The sequence below is a fragment of the Rhynchophorus ferrugineus genome, unplaced genomic scaffold (assembly GCF_030347505.1).
Source record: "Rhynchophorus ferrugineus isolate W39M unplaced genomic scaffold, kcgeb_rfMv2 rfM6, whole genome shotgun sequence".
Lineage (NCBI taxonomy): Eukaryota > Metazoa > Arthropoda > Insecta > Coleoptera > Curculionidae > Rhynchophorus > Rhynchophorus ferrugineus.
This window is the reverse complement of record NW_027472585.1, coordinates 3,510,355-3,530,367: the sequence shown is the minus strand read 5'-3', so window position 1 is coordinate 3,530,367 and position 20,013 is coordinate 3,510,355. Positions and strand designations below refer to the sequence as shown.

At 30.4% G+C, this 20,013-nt stretch overlaps 3 protein-coding genes across 4 annotated transcripts in view; 1 reads left to right on the top strand and 2 right to left on the bottom strand.

The window, feature by feature from the left end:
* The window catches only part of LOC143198801 (uncharacterized), a 116,114-nt gene extending 102,090 nt beyond the window's left edge, over window positions 1-14,024 (bottom strand). The window contains exon 1 of one of the 2 annotated variants that reach the window (XM_076408297.1): window positions 13,848-14,024. The gene's annotated coding sequence lies outside the window, so the exon portion shown is untranslated. The remainder of the gene's footprint in view (window positions 1-13,847) is intronic. The other variant, XM_076408298.1, reaches the window with a different exon arrangement.
* A 248-nt stretch (window positions 14,025-14,272) lies between these two features.
* On the top strand, window positions 14,273-15,775 carry LOC143198819 (zinc finger matrin-type protein 5). The gene is made up of 3 exons (XM_076408328.1): window positions 14,273-14,487; window positions 14,539-14,676; window positions 14,727-15,775. The coding sequence occupies exons 1-3, from the start codon at window positions 14,361-14,363 to the stop codon at window positions 14,960-14,962; spliced, it is 501 nt and encodes a 166-aa protein (XP_076264443.1). The 5' UTR covers window positions 14,273-14,360; the 3' UTR covers window positions 14,963-15,775.
* A 186-nt stretch (window positions 15,776-15,961) lies between these two features.
* The window catches only part of igl (IQ calmodulin-binding domain containing protein igloo), an 82,379-nt gene continuing 78,327 nt past the window's right edge, over window positions 15,962-20,013 (bottom strand). The window contains exons 6-7 of the mRNA XM_076408551.1: window positions 16,235-16,341; window positions 15,962-16,171 (exon numbers count right to left, since the gene is read on the bottom strand). Of these exons, the coding sequence (XP_076264666.1) occupies window positions 16,046-16,171; window positions 16,235-16,341 (233 nt within the window). The 3' untranslated portion in view covers window positions 15,962-16,045. The remainder of the gene's footprint in view (window positions 16,172-16,234; window positions 16,342-20,013) is intronic.

The window sequence follows — 20,013 nt, the reverse complement described above, 5'->3', positions numbered from 1 at the left end:
CTATATAGTCTATAAATATTAGATTATAAATATTATATTACTTAATTTTATTTTAAGAAATACCTACTGATGTATTAGTCCTACACTCGTCCTACTAGAATATTGATACAAGTACAATAAAACAATAGTAATAAATTAGTTTTATAAACTAAGAATATCTTATGTTGATGTAATGAAAATATTTAAAAAAATATATAGTGTAACTTAATACTCAGAATTGTAAACTGGTATCTGTTATTTTAGTGATTAATTTAATAAAAATACTTCTTCTGGATAATGTATGTTATTGTTTATTACTCCTAAAAAGTTTTATGCTGTGAAGTCATACTGCAATTTCAGGAAAAGTGAACAACCCAAGGAATATATTAGTAAGACGGGTTAATTTTAAACGTACTTTTCTTTCACGGTACCCTTTTTTTTACGAGTTGGTCATTCATTGTCAACAAACATCTGCTTTCCAAGAATGCGGTTGTATAATACACCCAGGGGTCGTTAGATACCTGTATAATGTGGTCTGAGCCCAAGATATATAGACTTTTGGCTCCTCTGTTAAACCTATTAAGTTGTGCAATTGTACGTTTAAAAAATACCATTAATAATCATTTAATATAATGTATATAGACGTAACCATACGTCAAATATGAGATATGACTATACTTAATATGATAGATAGATAGATATGATAGATTATAGTATCTATATAGCCGTGATTAAATTAGTTGAAAAGTTAGTAGTGTGTCCTATCGGAAAAAATTATTAATTTATTGGGTTATATTAGTTTTTCCAAAGTTTCCTTCTTTCCAACTAGATAGCCAAATTCTGTGTTTATAGTACAATATAAAATACGTATAGTAGATAGATTAAATACGTTTTTTATTTATTTTTATTTAGTCATTACAACGAGTATTATGAACATATTTTATTCTAAAACGTTTTTTTTTTGTGTTAATTAATCTAAGATTGATTATTTATATTTTTTGGTGAGTTCCTTATGTATTTTTTAAAGTCGGTTCAATTTTTTTATTAAAAATATTTTACATTTCTCTTTTTAGTGTTAGATATATACTCAATAAATTATGCAGTTATTTTATTAAGTATTACAATGGATTGCCCATGTAATGTAGGAATAAATTGTAATGTAGGAATATGATTTGACAAATGTTCTAATAAAACTAGAACAAAAAAGTTGCTGCCCTGTTGGGAATCAATGTTCTATATTATACCATAGAAATAGTTGCCTATAAACATTTCTACGACGTCTCATATGCTATGGTTAGTGTTTAAAAAGCAAACTGACTGACTTATACACTGAACTACTTCCGATTTTTCGTCACATCAGTTCAGCAGTAACATTATACAAAAATATCTGATTATTTTACATAAAAAATATGTGAAAATATTGTACGTGCTTTCGAAATTTGAGATTTTTTCTCGATTTCGAAACAGGAGGAGGTTCTATGTTCGGCTGTATAATTTTTTTTCATTTGTAGTAGTAGCCTACTCGACACTCCTCTTCGCATATCACACTTACCGAAACTACATTATATTGCTGAGTGTTTTCGTATTATTTAGCATAAATAAACTTTGGTTTAAACTTAAATTTACAAAATTAATGTTACTAATTGTCCGCTGCCAATTTTCTCTGTTAACTAATTATATAAACTAATCCAGGAATAATGTAAACATAAAAATAATTAAAAAATCCCACCAAAAACTACTACAACCGAAATTACAAGCAAAATACAGGAAACTTGGAAATATTTGAGAATGTGCAGGAGTATTGAATCGGCGAGGATAACTGTATGCTAAAAAAATGATTACCTGCTAGTGATAATTGTCTCTAGAGTAACCCAGCAAAATAGGCATGATACTGAATGCTAAGCTAAGTGAAAAGAGCATGTAAAAATGTGCAGAACTTTGTGGTTGTTGCTGGAAGATTATTACCATTCACACAACCAATGTTTATTTCATAAATACATTTTAAAGCATTTCAAAGTTTCATAAATAAATACAGTATCAATATTGTCGAAATTAACTAAAACAAGCTCCATGGTATATTATACATGATGACACCCACAAAGATCTAAGGGATATCAATGGTCAGCGAAGAGATTAAAAGATTTGCGAAAAGTCATCAAGAACAATTGGGTCACAAATCACAAAAAAGTGGAAGTTATAGTGCTCGATAAGAGTGAACATACCCAGAGGTTGAAGAGAAAAAAGCTGTGCCGTGTTTTACAACCATATGGAGTGTACCATTGGAAGTACATACATTAAAGGATAATTAAGTTTGGGTCTGAAATCTTAGATGTGGACTTTAACAACAGTATGAAGGAGATGTCCTTTTTAAATAAAGGAAAAAGTTATCGCTTGACCTTGATAATGACCAACACCGTCTTATTGCTATAGACGGTGTACTGGGAATTTATTAACGTAACAATAAACAAGCAAACATTCTAGAACATAAAGATTGTAATTAATAAACATGGTATTACAATTAAATGAAAAAACAACGACAAAATTTACACATAAATTATTTTTTAGTGTAATTAATGCAAAACCTCAGCCGATATTTAAAAAATTGCTTCCATTTACCACACAGCATGTCACCTGGTCAGTATGCAATGCCCTAACGGTACCCTGTCCAGTCTCCACGTACGTCACACCGTGTTATCGAGCGGAAAACGTTGACGCTAATTAGGCTCTGCGTCGTCGTCATAAACCCGACAGTGAAAAATAAATCCATTTTCAACCATCAGCGTTAAAATTTAAACCCACTACAGTAATTATCCTTCGTATACTTCGCTTATTGTTTAACTCATTTCGGATAATTATTGGATCAGTGGGTGTCGATATTCTTTCATCGTAATTACGGTAAATTAGTATCATCAACATTAAAAATTAGTCACCAGTTACAGAGGTATCCTGTTAGATAAAAAGCAGAGCAGGTCCGACTCAATATCAAGCAACTGTACTAGTTAGTCGGAAGATACTCTCAATTTGAGTTAAAATCAAAGAGATTGGTTTATCGCTACTTATAACCAACAGTTCTATATTGAAGGAACTATAAATTAAATATGTAAAAATTTAAAAGAAAAACATAGAACATAGCCAAAACTTCGTGTACATAAAGTTATTCGAAATAATCCTATAATACTTTCTCAACTGTTAGTTACCTTAATGGGAATCTGTTAAGAGTTACATCTGTTTGTTTAAAAAGTAAAACATCATCGTACATACTACACTATACATGTATATAACGAATGCAGACGGATCCGTACATCTCTCATTATATTGTATTATAACAACAGCTTTGAAAGCGATTTCCAGGTGTTGGACAGCTCGAGGACAAGTTCAACGTAAAATTGGCGGCAAACAGTTCCCATCCTTGCACAGAACAAATATGCATCACATAGTAACGCCCAGAAGACCGTTTAAGGTCACTAACATTCCTTTTGCATGTTTTCGTTGGTGAATGTGAGTATCCGAACTAATTTTTGACGACACAATTTACGTTTTACGTGTTAATTTTAAAACCATCATAATAATATTAACTAAATAACCGTTAATCGATTTTCTATCAAATGAAATTTATTATTTGATAACGTATATTATTATATGGGGTTCATAAAAATAAATAAATCTGAACATTTTTTTTATAAGTTTACAATTATAAATAAATATAATTTTAAAATTATAAATAAAAAAATTTTAAAAATTTTAAAAAAGTTTTAAATTATAAATAAATTTTTGCTTTACAACTTTAACTTGAGCTTAGAGCACATTAAAAAGAAAAGAACTGAACTTGAAATATAAAAAATGTGATAGTTAATTGGAAGAAAATCTCAATTATCCTACATAATAAATTGATGTTGAATAATGAAATTGTAAAATTGATATGGATTTATAGAACACACCTATCAATAATAGGGATAATTACCGATTAGTACCGTACTTCATGATGGTGATGTAGAAAAGAGTTTCGTGTAAATATAATAAAACAACCGTAACCAACTATTGTGGCTGTTTAATTAATTGTAGTTTAGTCCTTCGACAATATAGTCATACCTCGGTCGAAAGTACGTACTTCCGTCCCTAATAACAGGGAAGAAAGTCAAACATTTGCTCCCTGTGAGAAGTGCACCCGCGCCCTCTATAACAGCAGGAGGAAAGAATTTTCTTATGCGTATTTATACTCGTACCTAGGGACTATTTATTCTGTCGCTACAACAAATTGTTTACCGCTGTCATTAACGTTGCTATCTCTAACCTTAAAAATAATCATCAATGTTGTTTTGAATGTTGTTAATAACGTACTTTCGACCGGCTATAAAAAAAAATCGTATACACCACACGGGCCAAAAGTTGAAATCTCGGTCCTGCTCGTAATGATTCAACTTTCGGCTCTTGTGCTAACAATATACTATTGTTAGATTGTTTTATTTACATTTGTATTTTGTTATACGTCAAACGAAAAATAAATTAATTAATTGTGGCAACATTGCGACATTTTTACGTCATAAATTCAATGTTTTATTGAATAAATTATACATATAGATATATACAGTACAACAGAACAATAGTAATAAATTGATTTTATAAATTAAGATTATAAACTAATATCCAGTCTCGAGTAAAAGAAGACATATCGGAAAAGAAAGCGGCCTTCCCGGTTTTGCAGCAGCGTAGACATTTCCTTTAAGGTTGGGCGGGTGTCATTTCACCGCCAACTTCGCACGGAATGTACCCTCGAGGCTCCAAACACCTGGACGTCTCTTTTATGACCGTCCATTGGTTCGGATAATAATCATGCCAAGATGCAACGTCGATAGCTTTGGGTCCCCACGCAATTTGTTTCCGCTCTCCTTTGTATCTGGTTCAAATAATGACAATCTTTTTTGTTGTGGTGGGTATTGTGGAGAAAATTGCAATTTTCGAAACGAAAATCGCGTAATGGGATTAGGTCTTGCGTGATTCAGATATATTAAACATCAAAAAGAAACGCTCAAAGGAAAAATATAGAAATAATAATTTTATGAAAACGGCGATTTTACGGTAGAATGAAACACAATCATTTACAGCTGTTGTTTCATCTTTCTTTTATAAATATCAGTTACAATGATTTTCTTTTAAGCGCATACATTAAAAATATTAATTAAAACTGGTTTAATATCCTATACGCATAAACCTTTTAAGCTATACCGAAATTGTATTTTTAGGCGGAATTCTTTTATATTATGATAATGAACATAAAATCTAATTTTGTAAATATTTGAAAATATTATTTAATCTAAAAAACAACAATAGTTTTTTTAAAAGACTAATATAATTGAAGTAAGAAACAAATAACACAATAGCAATGTTTTTCGGAGGTTGTTCTTTTCCTGACGTCCTGGAACTTTTTGCAGAGCACTGTTAGCCAAAATAATATCTTCTTAACGATGGTATTTCTTCACTATATACTATATTTACCTACATATTTAATTAAAAACACATTTTTGTTTCAAATATTCTGTATCTATAACTTTTAAGGACTTTTTAGGAACTTTTATGTATTCTCAAAGTATATATATATATATATATATATATATATATATATATTGTAAACTAAGTGAAGACTTTTTAGAAACTTTTATGTATTCTCAAAGTATATATATATATATATATATATATATATATATATATATATATATATATATATATATATATTGTAAACTAAGTCTAATCTATTCAAAGCTATTTTGTACATACGTCATCTAAATTTGAGAAGTTAAAACGTCGCAATGTTGTCCGTTGGGCTTGTCAGTTTGGTTTTGACATACAACAAAATTCTAATCTAAATAAAATACCTCAACAAAAATGTTATCAAATATCATTTATTTTAACATTATAGTACATCTAAAAACTACAGTTAATTATACAGCCACAATAGTTTATAGGTTAGAGTTATAACGAGGGGACGACTTTGACATGTTCATTCGTTTACGTGTTCGTATTTATCAGACAGCATTGTGTCTCTTTTTAACTAGAATAAAATGAGAAGGAAAATATTGTCTGATTCGATAAAACGAATTTACAAATTGCGGAAGGCAATACATTAAACATCTTGATGACGTATGTACAAAAAAACTTTGAATAGACTATAGAGATAAAATGTATTTTGCTAATGTTTTTTCTGAGAAAACCCCAAATAAAAACTATTAATATTCAGTCGAATTCAACAGTTTGATCGTTATTCTTTATTAATGCACCGCATAAGTAAATATGAAAATAGAAAGCTGGTGATATTAAACATTTTTTTTTATCGCGATAATAGATGCAGAATTTCTGCCTGCTCGGTAGCTTGATGTTATTTTATGATAACGACAGATTATATCCCTAAGTCATACGCGATAAGATTTATAAGAAATTAAGGGGTTATACCACTTGGTAATTTTGAACTACCTTAATGTGAATCTGTCAATAACTTTAAATGAAAACTGGCTTTATAGTATTATTGAATACACATTAATACAATGTCTTCTCTGCCTTTAGCCTTTAGTGAATATTTTAGAAAATAAATAATAGCTAATTGTTTACGCTCCCCGAACTGTTTATACGGCAGTAAACGTGATAATGCACAACCATTTATACAAGGACCAAATGTTGTACACGTGTTAAATTGAATGCTTACAACAAGTGTAAACACGAAAAAATCAGTTCAATGTATCTTCGAAAAAAATGCTTAATGCCTGGTTGTTGTTGTCTTCGGAATTTGGGTTTTAACACTTTTGATCTAATTTAGTTCTTTGACTGAGATGTGTTACACAAAAAAAGGATTCCTACAAAATGAATCTGTTGAAAAAAATTGTAGAGAACGTGTGTCGGGGTTTGTGTGTAAAACAGTATATTTACGCAGATAAAATACAACGGGTGGGAAACAAATATACAGACGCGGCACACCTAATACACCTTGCCACGCTTTGGAGCGGATTCATCGTTTGCAGTCCACTCGGATTACTGTCGATTGAACTTCGGAGTAAAATGATGGAGCCATGTTTCATCAAATATCACATATCGACACAAAAACTGGGGTTTATTACGCTTGATCATCTTTAAACACTGCTCCGAATCATCAACTCGTCATTGTTTTTGGTCAAAAGTGAGCTCGCGCGGCACCCACTATGGACAGAGCTTTCTCTTACCCAAATATTCGTGAATGATATGATGTACACGTTCAGTTGATATCTTTAGAGTGTCTGCTATTTCATTCAATTTCAATTTGCGGTCATTAAAAATCATTTTGTAGTTTTTTAAATATTTTCGTTGGTAACAACCTCTTTTGGGCGTCCACTGCGTTCAGCGTCTTCACCACGTCTCATTTCACCACGTCTAAACTTAGTATATCAAGCCAAGTTTTTGTTTAAACAGTATTTTTCCCTTCAAAAAGCAATATCTTATTAACACGCGAAATTCCTCTTTATCCATTTTTTTCACAATAACAAAAGTTGCTTCAGTCAAAGTGCTATAATTCACAAACTAATGATCCGACAGCTGTGAAATTTATACATGCATCTTTTGAGGGTTAGGGCTGACTAAAAAACATATGGATTTAATTCTAATAGCGCCATCCATGTGTCAGACCGTCGAATTTTCAATTAACCTGTTACGTGAACTGTACATATCAACAAAATAAACTTTTTATTCTCTGTAGTATTATAGTGATGTGAGAAATGAAACAATTATAATGGATAATTAAAGCCGTTTCATCGTCTGTTTTATATCTCCGTAAGACCTCCTAAGCTAATGAAAATTAATAGAGCATCTGGACTATATACACATACGTAATGTAATATATTATCGGGATCAGCGCGCGAACGGCTACGAAAGCAGCATCCAGCTCTCATGGATAGCGTCAATACGACGCGTTTCTTATGTACGCGGTGAATTGGCGCCCACCCACACACCTACCGGTATCAGGAAAACCGTTTAAGGTCACGAACTGTACCTTCGTATAACAATACTGATTGTATCCGAACAAGCGAAGATCAGGTCATTGTCTCGCTCTACTTTTCAAATTTTGCAATAATATAATATGCATAGGCTGAGAATAATATAATACAGGCGTTACGATTGATTGTACATTTTCTTTCATGATATTAATTGCAAATGTTTGTTTGAAAAAATATTTTTAACAAATCGACTTCAAAAAATAACAAAGGACTCCCTAAAAATTAAAAAATAATCAAATTTAGATTTTTAACACAAAAAAATGTTTTAAAATAAAATATGTACATAATAATGGTTGTAATAACTAAATAAAAATAAACAAATACAAATTTTCCAACTAAACTAGAACAGAGTGGTTGCCCGCGTTGGGAATCAAACCAGCGACCTTCGCGTGTGGGCTTAATGTTCTGACTGTTACACCATAGAAGTAGTTGTAATATTTCTACTACTTCTCTCTACTTCTACTTCTACTATTGTCGACTTCACATATAATATGGTTAGTGCTTCAAAAGCCCTTCAAAGTGCACAAATATCTGATTATTTTAGATAAGAAAAAATATGTAAGAACTTTGTACGAGCCTTTGAAATTTGTGGGTTTTCCTCGATTTGCTCGCTTCCCCCCAACAGATCCTGATTTCGTTCCAATGGGACCACCTCGGAAGTGCACTCTTTCGGATAAAAAAATAATTTTGAAAATCGGTCCATAATTGATGGAGAAATCGGCGAACATATATTAAAAAAAATATACAGCAGAACATAAAACCTCCTCCTTTTTTGAAGTCGGTTAAAATTAACACATTTTACTACAATATGGATTTTCATTGTCCAAAACTTTAATTAAAACTATTCCGTACTACCATACTCATTTGGGATTTTCTGGGATCAATTACTTTTCGGTTTTTGTACCCTATTTAAAGCACTAGCCATAACAGTATATATTTTATGATTTGATACACATAGTGTATCCAAAATAGTAGTAAATTCACGTCATCAAATGTACAATGTAAATGCAATTGTTAACTACGTGGATTGGGCTTCCGGAAGATACAGCAGGTGGTTTGGAAGAGTTCAACTCTAACCTACAAAGTGATGTGGCTGTATAATGAATTGTAGTTTAAGTCCTTTATTATATCTACATTAGCACATTCTTTTATATCAAAGCCAAAATAAACTAAAATGACTTTTTATTCTTAATTTAATAAAAGAATCACAAAAATCACTTCAAATATTCATAAATATAGATTCAATAGCATTATCGAAACACGAAACAATCGACGGCTCACCCTGTATGCACATGTACGCGTCTAAAAGTTGTCTGGCATATAACATTTTATACTTCCTCCGTCTCAGACAATAGACCATGCACTTGCTGACATAACACCAAAATTATAGCACTGTTAGTAGTTCGTCGACCATCAACTATCATCCAATTGAATAACAGAACAATTTATGTTCAAAGCTTTCAACCAATTTCGGTCGAACGTATTTGGATTCGTCTCCTACGTCTTTCCACGGAGTTAATTGGGAAAAATTATCAATGAACGATTCGAAAAGGAAATGGGTATTTTTAGAATATCCGTGTGAAGTAATATAAATTTCATTTAATGAGAAAGGAAACCCGTAGAAAGCTCACAAAAATAAACTTACATCAACGACAAAAATCATCCACGTCCCGGAGATGTAATTTAATGCAAAAGTTGACATCAATCTCCATTAAATGCGAACTAAATATTTATACGACAGGGTCCTGTGAATTAATTTAAAGTTTTTCTATAAACGAAAAGGCTTATGTTTAATTCGCATAGTACATGAATTCTGTATATTATATATTCCAGTTTTATGTTATATGTAGTCATCAGAGTCTACTTATAGGGAATCCTGGCGTGCGTGCTAAAATTTGATTTTGCCACGTTGCCATTTCTTGTAAATTATAGGTATTTTCCAAGAATATAATATATCTATAATTTATTCAAAGTTTTTTTGTACATACATCATCAAGATGTGTAATGTTTTCGTTCTCATCTTATTCTAGTTAAAAAGAGACAAAATGCTGTCTGATTAGTTCTAATGCGTAAACGAATGAGCCAGTCAAAGTAGTCCGGTTGTCAGACGTATGTAAAATTCTTGAAAGCAATAGCGATACGAGATTATAACTCTAGCCTATAAATTATTGTTACTATATAATTAATTGTAGTTTTTGAAAAAATGTTTTGAAAAAACCATTGTCCGTGGGTTCCCGGCTTATGCATCATAGTTCAAGATGTAAAGGCACCAAAACTTGGGAAACCATTCCATAGAGGGGTACCATGGATTGAAACCATGTCATTTCGAAAATTTTAAAAGGCACACTAGCTGACGAAGTTACTATCGATGCTCAAAAACAATTTTTATAACAATAATAAGCTGTCTAGACGGAATAACGACTATGTACTTCCACGTGGCCGTTTCTTTACGAGGGAGGTTTTATGTAATACGATCCTGATTATTCCTGAATTGTGAACAAGTGAGACGGTCTGTTTTCTAACAAATGAGGACCCTAGGTATGGCTCTGTATCGCCGTTCAACCAGTCGCCTTTTATTTCCGTAAAATAAAACACCATTTCCAAGTAAATTGATAGTTTATGTTCTTCAAACTCTTTCACATATTATAACTTACATACCTAATGTTTCAGTTATTGCAAAAAAACATATTGTAGGTTAGTTGGTAAATACTAGTAACAATGTACTAATATAAAATTATAAGCAAAGTGTTGTAATCAGAGCTACTATATTAATTTTACATACACTCAGCCTCACATATGATTAAATGAATTTTTTTCATACCTCGGTCGAACAGGGAAGAAAGTCAAACATTTACTCCCTGTGAGAAGTACATTCGCGCCCTCTATAACGGCGGGAGGAAAGAATTTTTTATGCTTATTTATACTCGTAACTAGGGACTATTTATTCTGTCGCTATAAATTGTTTACCACTGTCATTAACGTTGCTACCTCTAACCTTAAAAATAATCGTCAATGTTGTTTTGAATGTTGTTAATAACGTACTTTCGACCGGCTATGAAAAAAAATCGTATACACCACTAAATATACTATAAAACTAAGAAAACATTAATAATAAGTAATGAACAATATTTAATATTAATGTCACTTCTATTGGACTGAAATATGATGTGGTAATAAAAACTTAATTCATTATATTACTCCCGATGTATGTACATATATTTTAATGCCATCCTGTGATTATGACGTTTGTCTAGTGTGTATGTAAACTCCATGCACTATCTATACTGAATAATTGCGATGCTGAGTAGAAATGTAATGGCGCCTCTATACATACGCCTCTTCTCTTTATAGAAATGGTCAACAGTAATTAAGAACCAGTTTAAAACAATCTAGTATTTCGATGTATGTGTACAATTAATAACTAACATATAATACTAGCGGTTCCAATTTTGTTTTTATTAGTGTGGACACACTAGATAAACAACTTAATAAAAACAGATATGTTGTTAATTACATACAATTTTCACTAATTAATTATTAAGTTCTGTAATTTATTGTTTTAAAATATTTTGCAGTCTGCGTATCAACATGTTTAAAAAATAACCATTATTTTATTATTATTATTATTATTCTGTTTCTTTTTTGATATAGCCTTTTCCCATTAGTACTTGTCAGGTTATTTTGGCAACAAGGTACTCATTTACCCCAGATTATATCAAGTGAGTATTAAATTTGTTGGGTTGCTTGTAAAAAACATACAAAATGAAGCTTTTGACCAGAAATAGACATATCACCAATATTTTAGATGTATTTGAATAGTTGGTAATGTTTCGTAGGAATAATTTTCATAATACAGTGCAAAACAACTGACAAAAATATCTATAGATGATGTCAATTCCATGCAGTCTGTACAGTTTCGCGTTAATATTTATAAAAGATAACTTGGTTTTGTTCACAGATGTTCAGATTACAGAAGTTCTACATAAGAAATATGCCAAAATTGTGTAAATGATCGTATCGATCAAGTAAAATATTGGGCACTTGTTAAGAACATAACCTTGAATCTTCACTCACTCAAAACTCAAAATACTTTGAATAAAATATACCTTCCAGTGTTTACAAAATTGTCCATTTCATTTAGTAAAAAAATGACACTGAGACTCATTTATATGCCTGATATAATCCCCAGAAATAATAAATCATCAGAAAGGTCGACATAGAGAATATAAAACAATTTTCGAAAGTTATAAGACCAACCGATGATCTCAAAAACCTCATTTGCATGGATTCAAAGGATCAACGGCCTGTTCGGGCAGTTAAAACCCAACGACCTGGCAATGTTCTTCTCATACCGGGAAATAAAAATATCACACACGGTCATAAATCAGTATTACAGGGCAGAGCCATCTCCTTTTCATCAGAAACGATTTTAATGTTCGTATTAAAGATGGAACTATGCGACACGATGTTGTTTTATCGGATTCTAACCGCGAAAGTTCTGTAAAACACTTGAAATATGCTGTTACGATGATGCCAACTAAACCTTTGTGTCAATTCTGATTGAATGAATGTCTAGGTACTGATTTTAAGCATTGGAAAATTAGTTTACCGTTGAATACAGTTACATAAATGCAATCAAAATATATTAGGTGAAATTTAATTGGGATTTTAACGGGGTTATATATCAGTGCAATGAGCAGCGTTTATTGAAATTGAATTGAATTATTTTTTTGAAAATAATTTGATAGAATTATTTGGTAATAATTATTGACAAAATGTTTACTAGCCCTGATTTCAAATTGTTTTCTTAATTTCATTTTAACGTCAATATATTAAGTGACAAAATTTTGTCGATTATCCTATGTTTTAACAATTTAGCTATTAATTACTGAACTGGGTTTTTTTTTAAATTAGATAAGACTGATCCATATTAATTATATTAAGGATTATTTCGTGATAGCTTTAGTCCCCCACTAAGAAATCGAACTAATAAATCTCGGGAGTCTAGCATCGAGTTAACATAGAAATTGTGCTTCTCAAACATCTGTCAAAATACTTTAGTATCAGGGACTGAAGCTTGTTTCTGAAAACTCATTTATTTCTAACATAACAGGTCTATCTTTCTCTAATAAAACATAGAAATCACACAAAACAACATAAACAATTAATGTTGCTAAAGAACTGTGATCATTCGAAACATTTAAACTCAACTAAAATACATTGTTGAACAAGCCACATATTACTAATAGCTAAATATTTGAAAAAATGAGCTGATAAACTGTATACGAACATTATCACCAATACTATACAGTAATAAATTAACCAATAATAGTCTTATAAGCAACGTCAACCATGTCCAACTACGTTAATAGATATGACCATGGGCATTATTTACTTTTGGGGTTATAGTTCACAATACAATAATTTAAATTTAATTGCTATATAATATAAATATTATTGAGAATATATAACGAATAACAATGGAATGATACTGTCGATTATATCTTAGAATTAATAGCGCTAAAATATTATAACACCAACAAAAACAGGTTGTTTTGGTATTACTTTTGGCTTAGCGTTAAAATCTAAAAATATATTTTTTTATATTTGATTTTTTTGTTTTGGAAATGTTTCAAATTGTTACATTAATAAAATTTAGATATTACAAATAATATTTAAATGATTTATGCGAGCGTCACAACTTATGCCAAATATGTTATTCGCATAAATTACACGTTCAAGGTAAGTTTACTTTACATATAAACATTTCATTTAACTTTAGGACTAATTTTATAGTTTAGTTTATATTTTAACCAGTTTATAACATTGAAATTTGAATTGATTAGACACACATACCTAATTTATTCCATCGTTGGTAAGACACGAAGATTGAAATGGAAATTAAAAATGCACAAAAGCAGTTAAAAAAACATTTAAAAAATCGAAAGAAACATTAAACAGAAACAGAAACAAAACTGAAACAGTCACGAACACTAACACCACCGGTAACAAGAACGTACTAAACACAAACATAACAAATCAAGAAGTTCTTCATAAAAAAGAACAAAAAATTTGTATATGTTTGCGTCTCTTTCTACCTTGTACACTTATTTTAATATCCATTTGTTTTGAATACTAAATTCTAGTAATTTAATTATCGAAAACTATATATTATATTGCTTTTATTTTATGGCAATTGATTATTACACAATATTTAATTGTTTTTTTTATTTAAATTTTTTATATTTAATATTTCGACGTTGTCATCTGCTTGACATATCGACATAACCTCACATTACAGTAAATACAAATTATAGGGTATACGTATATACTGATTTGTATTTTGTTTTTGTTTACTTATTCGCAAAAATGGGCCGAAGATATTATTGTGAATACTGCGACAAAACATTTATAGATGTCTTGGAAGCAAGGAAAAAGCATCTACAGAGTGCGCATCATATAAAACAGAAAAATTTGCACTATGAACAATGCAAAGGTAACAAATAGGATTAAAGCTAATACATTATGATTACAAAAAAAATTGCAGAGCCTGCTGTAATTTTAAGAGAAGAATTACTGAAGACTCCATGTCGGCGATTTTTTCAACATGGTTCTTGTCAGTTTGAGGGCAACTGCAAATACACACATTATTCTCCTGAACAACTTTGTGAATTACGGCAAAGAGGTACATATTTAATTAGTAGCAAACATTCATTAATTATATATAATTTTTAGTTGAGCAGATGGAAATCAGTAGACAAAGGAAAGAGGATGCTCAAAAACAAATACCATTACTAGAATCGTGGTTAGAAAAATATGAACGAAGTATTAAAAAGACCGACAGCCAAATAGTACACACTCCTTGGACGTATCCAGAAATGTTAGAGTACCGTTCTGATTTACCAGCATCTTTAATTAAATTTAGACCCGAACATTTTCATGATGATAATTTTGAGGAATGGGGCAAATGAATCTAGGCAGAAAGTAATTCTTACTGTTTTATTTTGAAATATTCTATGAATACAAGCATTGGTAGTAATATTTTATTTCAATAAAAACAAGCAAACTTAAATTAGAGAATGTGATCAATTCAGTATGTATATGATCAGTGAGTTAAGTAATTACAAATATTATTGTAATTTCCCAACATTGCAACAATATTATTAAAATTATTTATTACAGAAATGAGATATTTTTGTGCATCTTTCTAGTATAGATATATAAAGGAACTACATTGTTTGGCAAATAAGAAATTTTTGGGTATATCAGGTAAAAGGTACATAATAGGATTAAATAGGAAGCTACATAACTTCTCAAAATTTGATTTACACAAGTGCAAATTTTCAACAAGGTGAAACACTTCTCTATTTTATAGCAGAGCTTAATTAACATAAGATATACATAAGTTATTTTGTTTATCCTGATATGTACTGAAGTAAAATATTGCCAATACAGTTCAATTATATTATTTATTAAATTTGTTTAAAATATTTTTAGTATATATTAACAGTTTAAAATCATTTTGAATTAGCAGTGATGAATAATTACTTTGAATCAGTGATAAATTAGCTTTTGTATATATACTGCAAAGATATTCTGGAATATATTTGTTGATGTTTTGGCGTATGTTATGTTTCATGTACAACATACTTGCGAATGTTTTATATGTTGATGCTAGTGTTCTTTTTTTGCTTCGACTGTTAATTTTATAAAATATTTATAGTATAACACTGATTATGCCTGAGAATAGTTTTTATTGAAGAATTAAAGAGATGTAGAACTTATTTTGTTTTTGTTACAAAAATTGACGTTCTTATCACTGTAAGACTCCCATTTATTGGACATTTCTAGTGATAAAACAATTAGGACTGACTGAGCCCCTATAAAATTATAAGTTTAATTGTCATTACTGTATAAACTTGCGCAGGATCACGAAGATTTCTTCATGGATGTGTTTATAGAACACGGGACAAAGGAGTAAAAGAGTTTTGACCTTATTATTATTAAACAATACAATGAATCTGTTTAACTTTCCGTTTCCCATGACTGCACGTTTAGTTTGAAGGGTTCTGCCCTTCGCCGTGACCCTCTTTACGGCTGAGATGTCCTCGAAACGACGCCTGAATCTTTGCAGCCGCTTTGTTTAAATCAGGATCTGTCAGATCTATATCCAGTTCCTCCTAAAAATAATGCAAGAAAAATTATTACGAAACGTCGTTTTATGAGACAAGTGGTTGTGTTACTTCTTGTTCCTTAGAACTGCTTTCGTCCTTTTTCTCGCCCTCCATGTGCTTCCTTGTTAAATGTCCTCTGAACGAAGCTTGAATTTTTGTAGCAGCATTGCAGAGTTCTGAAACAAGGTGTTATTATTAACATTAATTATAGATACAGAGAATAATTATAGAATACCTAGACATTAAATACATATCTCTGTTTATAAGTAAAGCTGAGAGTTATTACTAAGCATTAGCATTATTTACTATATATTAACAAGACAATTGACGAATGACCACCGTAGATACTTCAGATTTATCCATTAGACCACCGTAGATACTTCAGATTTATCCATTAGTTACTCAATTTGGTTCCTATATGTCTGACTATGGCATGATGGACTATGCAGAGTCTAAGTTTGATATTATATTATTGCCTGTATAGTGATTTAATTAATATACAGAATTTTTTAATTATTCTTTATGATCTTACTTCAGCTAGTACACCGGAAATAAAGTGATTTATTAAGCAATAATTTCTAATGTGTGATATTAAGATCAATCCGATATTTTACACATTATAAATGTTGCTTTGCTCTCTAATATTACCCGGGTAATCACTTATTTACAGTCCGTTTACGGAATGTACTTTATAACTTTTTCATTTTAGTATGCTCACAACCGTATTATACACCCTAATGTAATTTTTTATTACTCATACGGTTTCGTCTAGAGTGTTTCAATGAGTTTTCAATTTCGTAGCTATTTAATTATGCTGGTGGGCTGAAATCCAAAGTAAATGTCCATTGAAAATTTACACTAGCATCAGGATTGGATCTAGGATCATGTGTAGATGATGGAGTTATAGTTCCATGGTGATAGTTCCAGAGCCTTGATAGTTTTGATAACTTAAATATCTGAGAGGAATAACCTACTATGATCCACTTACTTATAGGTTATAGACATTTTAACACTTCAATTGAATTGCACATTAGAAATATTTGTTTACCACATTCTGATTTTCTTAATAATATACCAATGACATACTACATTATGAAAATAACATTTAAAGTATTTTTTTGCTTTTCTTATAAAACATATAACTCATATTTGTTCTTGAATATTGAAATAACAAATAAATGTCTGTGGTATATTTTCAATAATATTTTTTTCCGACGCTTTTTTCCGTGATGGAATCTACCAATTTCAATATCAAGCGTAGAAAAATAGTTTTTTTCCTTATACAAAATTGAAATATTGGTCGAAGTTAAATTTGTGATATAGAAATATTATATCAAATTTATTTAGTTGTTTTCACTTTTTGTGAGAAAAAGTCAGTTTAAGAAAAATATTTCTTTTATAAATGTATCTACGTTCTCTCAACATTAAGCCATTTATTACATTGTAATGGAGCTTTGATCTCAAAAAGGCTTTAGCCATTTGTTCATTAGAATCTAATTAGTTTTTATGTAAATTTCTTAACGCCTTCAAAACTTTCAAAACTTAAGTGGTGGCTACCCCGAGGAGACACGCCCAGCTAGCCTTCGATAATCTTCGGTAGTTTCCGCTTCATTTTGCGACGTTGCCATGTACAATTAATCGATTTGGTTTGTTATTGTAATGTTTATATATAGATAAATAAATTATATTGATTATTGTAGATATTGCTTTATATTCTATAATACAATTTATTTCAAAATTAAATATTTTTATAAAAAGTTCTTGGTATTAATTTTTATGTAATATAGACATTTGTACCTATAAATTTATCAAAATTTGAACTTAAATATAAAGGGATATTTTGGGCTAATTTATGAAAATCTATTCTATGTAATATTTCAAGAAATGGCAACGTGGCATAATTAATTTTTTAGTGCGTATAGTCTATTCAAAGTTTATTTGTTTATACAAAATTGCTGAAAACTACAGTTAATTTACAGCCACAATAGTTTATAGGTTAGACTTATAACCTCTATTACTATTGCTTTAAAAAATTTTGCATTCGTCTGACAACTGGATCACCTTGACAGGCTAATTAATTTACGTTTTCAAACTGAGTAGATAGCATTGTGTCTCTTTTTAATTAAGATAAAATGAGAAAGAAAATATTGTTTGGTTCTAAAACGAATTTAAAAATTTCGGCAGGCATTACATTAAACATCTTCATGACGCATATACAAATAAACTTTGAATAGACTATATGTCAAGTATTTCTATGCTCTTGTAACCTTGTAGGTTCATCAAAGCCTTTTACAGATCTTTAAAATAGAATTTTTGTAAAAACATTCTAAAGAAATTTTGACGAATATATTGATCGTTTATTTGCCAAAAACGGTGTTATTAGGTTGTTCTGGAATCTACAGGCGAGGCGTTAAATATTTATACTGATTTATATTTCAAATGTCTCGAATATAAACCGAGAATTATGTCAACACAATTCCAACCCTCTGTTTTAAATCGAATCCGATATTATACATTATTAAAATGGCGCTCCAAAAAGATCGAAATTACTTTTTGGTTTATTATTATTGTCCTCGAATTCTCCTATAAAATATTGAAATGTGGCTGAGCCAGGATATCGGAAATATAAATTAAAAATGAGATTCCGGAACAAACGTTCCAATATTAAATTTTATTGCTAAGAGTATAATGCGATACATAACCCGGAAAATTGCTTGTAGGGCATTTTTCGCCAGAAGCAGTTTGAGAATCGACGTTGACATAACAGTTTGGTGGAGTTAGTCGGATTATTGGGTGCATTTATGGCGAAATTGTTTTTCTGTGGGCGGTAATAACTAGCGTTGGGAACTATCGACTGAAAACAGTCGAAACAGTCGATAGTTAACAAACTAGCAGTTATTACTATTTTCAATCAAGTGCACGGTTCAACTGTTTTGTTTAATTCGTGATGTCAGACGAAGATGTACGAATTCTTTCCTGTATAATTTGTGAGAGAGGGATAGGACGGAGATAATTGCTTAGAGCAGTTAAGAAATATTTTTTAACAAGAATCGAGAGACTAATCGAAATATTATCTTTTGTTGTTATAAAAACAGTCAAAAGTATTTTACCAATTTTAAACTTTTTACCATATTGCATTAATAATAGTAAAAAATATCGTTCCAATGTGCTGCTATATTATTATACAATATATTGTTATTTACAAGCAAACTACCAAAAAAATCATAAAACTATATATATTACATATAAATCTATGTAAGCATAAATCGGGTACATATTTGTCAAAGTCGCGGCTAGGACGATAGAACAAGAACGATGCAAATCAGTTGAATGAAACTAGTAGAAGCAAAAATAGTAACTAAAAGTAGACGACTGAAACAGTCGATAGTAAATAGTAACAAAATCAGTCGAAAATAACGAGTGAAACAGTCACTGGTAAAAAGTTGTAAAATCAATCCAACCAAAAATAGCGACTGAACAATCGATAGTAAAAAGTAGTCAATTACTAAACAGTCGATAATCGATAGTTCCCAACACTAGTAATAACGTTACAAAGGCTACAGTCCAATTTTTTGACGAAGAAAGTCATCGTTTACGATAGACAATACTTTAAATAAAATACTTTTTATATTTTTTTTCAGTAAGCCACAGAAAGCCTTTCCCTTTTTGCCTGACAAATGATGAAACAATGACATTGACAGTTGTGTGGTGTTCATTATCTCTCCTTTTGGATTTTTCTTATTACGTGGAAACATCTAGAAATAGTTAATTCATTAATATCTTAGTTGTCTGAAGTAGGGAATAGAATATAGGAAGATAGGAAGTAGACATATTGCTTTTGATAATTT

Coding starts and splice junctions, on each gene's coding strand:
- LOC143198819 (XM_076408328.1), top strand. CDS start 14,361: ATGGGCCGAAGATATTATTGTGAATACTGCGACAAAACATTTATAGAT. Junction 14,488..14,538: donor GCACTATGAACAATGCAAAG/GTAACAAATAGG, acceptor AAAAAATTGCAG/AGCCTGCTGTAATTTTAAGA. Junction 14,677..14,726: donor TTGTGAATTACGGCAAAGAG/GTACATATTTAA, acceptor TATAATTTTTAG/TTGAGCAGATGGAAATCAGT.